The sequence below is a fragment of the Sardina pilchardus genome, chromosome 18 (assembly GCF_963854185.1).
Source record: "Sardina pilchardus chromosome 18, fSarPil1.1, whole genome shotgun sequence".
NCBI lineage: Eukaryota > Metazoa > Chordata > Actinopteri > Clupeiformes > Clupeidae > Sardina > Sardina pilchardus.
This window is the reverse complement of record NC_085011.1, coordinates 4,541,722-4,550,271: the sequence shown is the minus strand read 5'-3', so window position 1 is coordinate 4,550,271 and position 8,550 is coordinate 4,541,722. Positions and strand designations below refer to the sequence as shown.

At 41.6% G+C, this 8,550-nt stretch overlaps 1 protein-coding gene across 1 annotated transcript; it reads right to left on the bottom strand.

Annotated features, from left to right (window-relative positions):
* Positions 1-1,241: 1,241 nt before the first annotated feature.
* On the bottom strand, positions 1,242-7,948 carry LOC134064000 (sulfotransferase 6B1-like). Its single transcript, XM_062519773.1, has 7 exons — positions 7,604-7,948; positions 6,215-6,327; positions 5,523-5,612; positions 4,466-4,592; positions 3,920-4,014; positions 3,527-3,683; positions 1,242-1,748 (listed from the first exon to the last, which is right to left on the bottom strand). The coding sequence occupies exons 1-7, from the start codon at positions 7,791-7,793 to the stop codon at positions 1,618-1,620; spliced, it is 903 nt and encodes a 300-aa protein (XP_062375757.1). The 5' UTR covers positions 7,794-7,948; the 3' UTR covers positions 1,242-1,617.
* Positions 7,949-8,550: the final 602 nt, after the last annotated feature.

Sequence of the window (8,550 nt, the reverse complement as noted above, 5' to 3'; positions counted from 1 at the left end):
TAAATCTCAGGTGTTTGTGCTTTGTTCATTCCAAACTACCCAAGTAGAATATGCTTTTATACTTAACGCTATCTGTTGAATTGCTTTAGTTTTGCCGTGTCCCTGTTCTTGCCGTCCAGGTTGAGTGTCTCCAAACTCTAAGATTGAGGCCAAAGCGGTAGAGAAAACAGAGGCGACACTCCCGAGACCGAGAGACCGTGGAAAAAGATGCCATCACTTTTCCATGTTAGTTTCTGGGTTATGGAGTTTTGGAACTAAAAATTCCAATCACTCACCAATGAGTTAGAATAGGCCCTCCAACATCCAGAAATACAGCCACCCTCCTGCAATACAGCCATTCGGCACAGTTTTTTTTTTAACTCTTGATCGCTTGGTGGCAGCTCTCGTTCTATCCAAACTGCCAAACCCTCGATATCATATCTGGGTGTAGTTGATATTCTTATGAAGATGGCTCCAATATGGATATGAGATTGGGAACTCAAATGGGAACGGCTGGCATATAGATTACTTTATAGAGAGTCTTTGGATGCGATCATGTAGGCATCCATTGTGTTGTCTGTTGGCCTCTGACCATCTAATGGTTGTTTTGTGATATACTGTATACTGTATGCCACCATCAATGCACTGCTTGTTTGTATGAGACATGCCTGTTTTCTATTTGATGGAGATTGATACCCAAAAGGGACCCTCTGAATGAGTGAGTTGTCTTGCCATGAAAGCATAATGACATCATTCAGATCACATCATAAAGAGTAGCCTATAGTCTACTCTATGTACAGGCGTACACTTCTACATATAATCCTCTATAGTCGCATTTGATGTAGTCACATTGCTCATGAAAGTGTATCCTTGCTGTCAGGCCCTTGAACCAATCAGTAATCCACCAGTTTGTTGAACCAGTGAATATTGTCGATTGGTGGAAAATCATAAAGTGATGCGCTCTCAGTAACATTCCCAAAACTGGGCTGATCTGGCTTGAGTGTGCCATATGGCAATGTCCATTAATTTAGCTCCAATTCAGATCACCGGTGTTTGCTGTATGTCTCTTTTATAGACATCTAACCATCTTATTTTCAGTTGAACCCTCATGAAAAGCATGACCTGTTTGCTGGTTATCCAGCAGTTTGTATAATAGTCCAGCGGGTGTCAGTGTAGGACGATTGGCCCAACATGGAGATGGCTCACTGAGTCAGTGAGTTGAAGACACAGAGACTGGGACTGACTGATTCACCATGGATGTGTGCAATTGATTATGTCTATTTAATGTACAAATCATGTTATAAAGATACAAAACAAACGTCTACTCTCTGTGTAAAAAAAAACAGAAACAAAAAAAAACAGGACAATAAAAATATATAGGTTGGTTCTTACTCATAGATATGTTCACTTCTGAAGTCACATCTTAAGAAATGCCTCTAGTATGAATATTCAAGTGCTGTGATGCTGTTCATATTACAGGCACAAAGGCAAACGCAGTGTCTTAACTTTCCTGTAGGCCTATTGATAGAGCCGTTGCCATGCCATCACCATTCCCCTGGGTTGTTGTTGATGTTGTTGTTGTTGATGTTGTTGTTGATGAGTGGTAGTACTGATGCTCAGTGGCACTCTCTTCATTGTTTACCATTTGCAATGCACCTCATAATTTAGCTGGGCCCCCAGTTTCGTTCCACCGAGATGGCTCTCAAATACAGTGTCCATTTGTTCACTTTGGGCATGGCTGAAATGGTTTTTCCAGTCTCCAACCTCTCCTGAAAAGGGAAGTTTGTTCTGGTCAGTGTGATATGTTCAAGACTGTTGTATAAACATATACTATGTGAAATAAAATATAAAATACCTGTTTGTCTACATGAATGGACTGATACGGGACTAAGTGTCCCTTAAATATCCTGGCTGTCACTGCATGCTATTTACAAGTAGACTGCAACTCATTAACCTGTATGACTTGGATAACATCCAAGTTTGTCCATCAAAAGTTTTCCATGAGAACTGCAACTTGGTGGGCAAAATCATTTAACCCCAGATGTTTATAATGACACTACAATCACATGACATTATAAACATGTACTTGTTGTCACTATTTGAGGTTTTATTTGCCTACATTCTGCTGGGAAGGTTGATCCTAATTATTACTAAAAAATATTTGGATCAGCTACTGTAGCAGAGAATATCACAAACCGCATGGCCATTAAATTAAATCAATTACAGTACAAGTTGTACTGTATCATTTTAAATAATTGCCTGAAGAAATCAATTGCATTCTTCATGATTGAGATAGAATAAGCTTCTAAACCCTTTGAGGCCTGAATTATACATGTGCCATGGACACCTGTGACTTGCCAGCTATCTAAATAATGTGAAGTGCTGCATCTTATGGTCATCTCATGTGTGTTGCACGATAACTTTAGAACTGTTTTGATTATTAAAGCATCACTTCAGGAGATCATCCTTCCACATTATTAAATCTCTCTCTCTCTATCTCTCTCTCTTTCTCTCTCTCTCTCTCTCTCTCTCTCTCTCACACACACACACACACACACACACACACACACACACGTATATGCTCTCAGGGACTCCCCCACAGTTGAATAGTGCAACAATAAATTAACTAAATGAGAGTCTTTGGAACAACTATAAACATACAGAGGGAATGCACATATAGAAGGACAGCAGTGTGTAGAAGGAGAGCTCAGAATTCCTGTAGCAGCCCTTTTCCATTCCATTCAGTATTCCTACTCAGTAGGAACAGTAACTTCCTAGGACTATTTTACAAGCGATAATGCCTGCTCAGAGTGCGGCAAAAGTGGTGTTTATGTGCCATCAAAATGATTTTGGAAATCTTATTTTAAGGTTGAAAAAAATCTTTAAGGGGGCTTAAACTCAGATGAAGCAATCAGCAGAGCTGCCTCCGAGGAAATGCAATGCTCTGATGGAAATCTGGAGAAATCATGTGTCGAGACAACAAAGAGAACACAATGAATTGAAAGACTTATTCAGCATGTTTTTATCTTGCTCAAAAGTGAGCATGGCAGATGGACTTTGGTTGGAAAAGGTAAAACCAGGACTCATATGTTACCTGGACCAAATAAATAGTCTTTATCAGCAAAAGGCCTGCCTGACAAATAAGTTACAGAGCCTACGCCATGCATTAGGAGCGACAGCTGTACAATAGCAATTTAAGTTAATGAGGTAAAGCCAATGTGAAGAACACTCTTAAAATGAATGTGTTGTCCTTATCTGCGCGGATATGTGTTCAAAAACAATGCAAGTTGTGTTGTATTTCAACACATATTGTGTAACAAATAAAAAAGGGAAACTATATACAAACTGTGTGGACACAGGGTCGACAGAGATGTGTTAAACAACAACGCAAGTGCATGAGGTAAAGAACAACAGCTTATAAATGAGTAACTGAACCACACATAATGCCGAGTGACCTATGTACATTCAGACGTATACATCACATGGTCAGTTAGACATGAAACTTGCATGTGAAAGGAGGGGGTGACCAGAATGGATGTGGACTGACCTTTCCTGAAAAAAACATTGCCCATCTGTCCGTGAGAATCTCTCGAACTCTCCTTCATGGCTCTGAACGTGCTCTCCTCTGCTATTGTGTCAATGGTGTTAGCATCCAGGCTAAAGCCAAAGAATTCAGAGACTCGTCGAACTCCTCCACTCAGATCCTGGCATAGAGACAGACGTGGTTTGAAGATCACTTATAGCATTCCAAATAATATCAACATTCAATGGCCGGGTTTCCCAAAATCGTTAAGAAGCTCTTAAGTCCTAAGAACTTCTTAGGAGCGTTCTTAGAACATTCTTACAACGCTCCTAAGAAGTTCTTAGCACTTAAGAGCTTCTTAACAATTTTGGGAAACCCGGCCAATGTCTTGAGGCTATACTCCAACTGCAAGGGTACCTGCTTCAACTCTTCATAAGTGACAATCATGACATTTGGATCATTCAGCCGCTTCTCCCAGGCCAAAGCATGATCAAAATATGAGCCCCATGGAACTGAGGATGAATAAGAACAGCTGTTGTGTCATGGCAAAGACTTTTGGTACCTTTTTTCATTTTCTTAATAATCTATACAACTGGAATACATACAAAAGTCAAAGAACATCCAGAATGAAAGGACAAGAAGAATAGTGCAGTAGTTAGTTATTTAAAGGCACCCTTACGAGCGCCCTGATCTTAAATTAACATTTCCAAAATCATTTTAATGGCGTATAACCTCATTACCTCGAACAACGTCTGTCTGAGCAGCCTTCTGTAGGTGATTACAGCAACTTTTTAGTTTCAGGATTGTGAATTCCAAATTTGCATTCCCTCTATATCATTATATTGGAGTTATGTTCATACTTTGTTGCAAAATATGCATATTTAGTTTGTTTATTATTATGCTTGTCAACTAGAGAGGAACTCTGAGACCAAATTTTGTTTTAGGTGCAGGGTTTCTGGTTACCTTCACCAGTCATAAAATCTGAGAAGAAACGGTCCCATGACTCTGCAGACGGCAGAACAGGATTCTTGTTGGAGAAATGATAAAATGAAACTACAGTGTCTTTGGGGTTTCGGAAAATCACCAGCATCTGTGAAAAGAGAGAACACAGAAGAGAGAGAGAGAGAGAGAGAGAGAGAGAGAGAGAGAGAGAGAGAGAGAGAGAGAGAGAGAGAGAGAGAGAGAGAGAGAGAAAAATGGGCTCAACACACATGCACCCTCTCAGACAACTAGAGGTGTTTGGATTATCTACAGTAGTTTAACACTCATCTTGGACACTTCAAAAACTGATATCTAAACAATTGTTATAATAGTATATACAATATAGACGGTATTGTTTTTAGTATAATGATACTAGTGTGAGCTTTCTCATAAACGTATTAGACTTAGAATTAATCAAAATATAAAACAAGCAAACAAGTAAATGTATTGGTCATATCCAAGGACCCCATTTTCTTGTCTTATGTTTTCATTTTAGAAGATTTTGACTTATTATGAGTCAAACACAGATTAAGATTATAACACAAGATATCAGTTTTTGCAGTGGACTTGTTCATGTTGCAGTGCTGCCGTGTTCTGACTGTCTGTTTTGTTTTCCTGTAGTATCTGGTCGTGGAATTCCCACATGCGTGGCCTTTAGCCCGTAGCTCTGATCTCGCTGGAGAATGTGCATCCCATAATGCCGTTGTCGCTGCTTCCACTGCGTGTCTATTTCGGTCAGGGGGTCTGATGCATTTATTTGACATTAACCATGTCATGGCTGTGCTATAGAGCACATATAGGCTCCTCCACAGGAAATGCTTGGCCTCTTATGTAATATGGACATTTTGCTGCTGGTGCGTAATGAGGAAGTATGTGGATATGCTTTTTAGGATAGGAACATGAGATAGGGAACTTCCTGACAGCATAGAGCTGGCAAAGCAGATTTCAGCATAGTGGTGCAAAGAGGAGTGTGTATGTTTGTTTCAGAATATGTGTGCATGTGTGTGTGTGTGTGTGCATGTGTGGAGAAATGACCAACCTTTGTTTTATTCACACTGAACGACGTTGGAATGTTGTCGGGGTGCATATGGGTTCCGAGAAACCGCGGCGACGGCGCCTGGGCAAGGGGCTACAACAGCAAAAAAAAAAAAAAGAGAAGAAAAAAAAACATTCAAGAAGGGTCTCTCACACACCATGCACTCTCTGGTATACAGCACACACCACGGAGCACACACACGTCTGTGTGCAAACAGCTGTGTTTTGATGTTTTTGGTGCAAACATGTCTTTGAGGCAGGGGGCTCAGTGCTGGCTGTCTGCACACGCTCCAGGAGAGATGATGGACGCCTGAGAGTCTCCCCACACAGCGTGGCCTCTAATCTACAGCCAGCACACGCACAGCCAACACAGGTGACCAAAGTCAGGAGAAATGGACAGCTGGTCCACTGACAACAACTCCGTACTTCCGGAGAGAAAGTAAAGGTGTGTGCATATTCTAGTGTTCTGGATTGAACATTCACTAAATGGTTCACTAAAAGGGGGAAAAAGCCACATCATGCAACAGGTATATACTTACACTCGGGCCCAGTAAGCCCAGTAATAATGCAGTGAAAATGCTTTGATAAACTGCACAGTTCCAAATTAGATGGAAACAGCTGGCATCCTCAAGCTCTCTCTATTCTCTATTCCTATACCCCAGACAATATCTTTTGTGTAATTCTGACCCAAACAACCTCAATCATTTCCGGTCCATAGAACTCAATAAGTGGAGGTATCCTTGACTCTGCTTTCTGCCCAGTTCCAGCTGTGAGGATCTTCCGTAGCACAGCAACCATCCAGTTGAACCCTAGAGGTTAATAGGAGGGAGAGATGTGCATTATTTACTAGAAACAAAGCATGATTCAAAGCACATTCTACTGCTACACTGGAATCTGTAGCAAGCTTTTCTAGAAAGACCAAGCACACATTCTGGCAAACACTGAAAAAGAACCAATCAAATGTAAACCAAAGAAAAACAAATGATTTTCCCAGCAAGTGAACATGCAAAAGAGAAAATATATCATAAGTAAAAAAGAAATATACTGTATATACAAATCCTTGTGTATCTCTATTCTGTAGACCTTATTCAAAGCAATCTAACACATGTCCCTCAGTGTCGATTGATGGGATAGCTTTGATCGTGGAGCGAAGAAAATGTGTTAAGGTTCAAGCTTTCCTACAGGCACCCTGTAGCATGTCCCCCGGCTGGGGCCTCTTTGTGGAGGGGCCCGCTCCACTGTGTGTGCTGCTGTAAGGAGAGGTGTATATTTAATTCAACATTCCCCTCTGCCTCTTATCTGTCATCTCTCCAGTAAGTGTCAGAAGGAGCGGCTACCCTCAGCACATGTGTGGATTACATTCCTAAAAACTCCCATACAGTACATCCCACACACACATACACACACACACACACACACACACACACACACACACACACACACACACACACACACACACACACACACACACACATACCCACACACACATACTGTATACCCACACACATACACATTCACCATATGTACACACCGACTAATCAGGGTTGGGGCATATCAGTACATGCAGCATGTACAGCCTTTTAGTGCGTAGCCACACATCCAATGAGATGACAGTGTTCACAGGTTCTTGCGCTCAGATAATATTGTCCTCCATCTACCAAGCACCGTTGCGGTTGTAACTCTGCGCCGGCACAATCACTCTCTGTCAGGCTCAGATAAAAGCCTCGGCAGCATTTAGTACGCTATGCATCATAAAGTGCCTTGTGGAAGTTTATACATACAGTAACATGAACATATCTTTAAAGTTCAAACTCAGCATACTGTTTTACAGTATACATAAACCTGTTTCATTCCATAGGTTCATTCTATGACAAAAGACAGGAAACAACGAAAGACCGGTTTACTATTGGCCAGAGTTCACTTGCCTCACGTGGATATCTCTCATTGATTCTATTTTCCCCAACGTTAATCATTATTCATTTATCAAGCAATAAATTGAGCAATTAAGTCATATATTTCCGCATGCATTTTTACACTTTTTCCTTTGCTTTATCTTAAACTCTTCAACCTCACCGTAGAACTCACCACATTTAGGATAAGCAACTAACATGATATCATCTGGACGGGCGTCCAGGTCTTCCAGTGCCTTCAGATTCTCCTCAGGGCTCATGACGACCGGGTAAAGAACTCCGTTGTACCTGTACAGTTTATCCTCATCTTTCATTCTCCTGGCCAGCTCCATCTTGGACTGTATTTTGGCTGAAAACGAGTTCATCTTGGAATCCTGATAATCAACGTCCCCGCGGAATCTGTGACTGCGGACGGTGCCCAAGTTTCTGTCTCTTCTAGAGATCCAGTCTATTTGTGCAGCTGCAACTCCATGCACTGTCCTCTGTCTCTGGCAGGGAGAGTGGGTGTGTACATGTGTTCATATATGGCTAAGTGTGTAAATGTGTGTGTGTGTGTGTGTGTGTGTGTGTGTGTGAGAGAGAGAGAGAGAGAGAGAGAGAGAGAGAGTGTGTTCATATGTGTGCGAGTGTGTGTGTGTGTGTGTGTGTGTGTGTGCATGTCTGGGTGTGTTTGGTAGTAACAGAAGGGGAGCTGGCCCCTCCTACTCAGATAGAGCTTGCGTGAGAAGCGAGAGTTTCCTGGTGGCTGCTGGTGCTGCTGTACTTGTGGAAGATCTGGTTTCTTGTCTGTGACTGTGATTGATTGGGAGAAACATGCGTTTTTTAGGCACTACGGACGGCAGGCTCTCTAGGCTCCGCGGTGGGTTCTATTGGGGGGGGGGGGGGGGGTTCCAGTGGAGGGGATGTCTGCAATACTAACTACATAGTATTCACACTGTTGAGCAAAAAGGTTATAAATGAGTTGAATCTATAAGGAAAAACAATGCAAAGTGAGAAGAAGAAAAACCGAGGAGAACGAAAGGTGCTCTAGAAGCATCCAGGAATTCCCATCAATGAAACTATTTTCCCACTTTTATCTTGATGAAAAAAAAAATGTGCACTGTTCCTTTTTCTTGTTCTTCC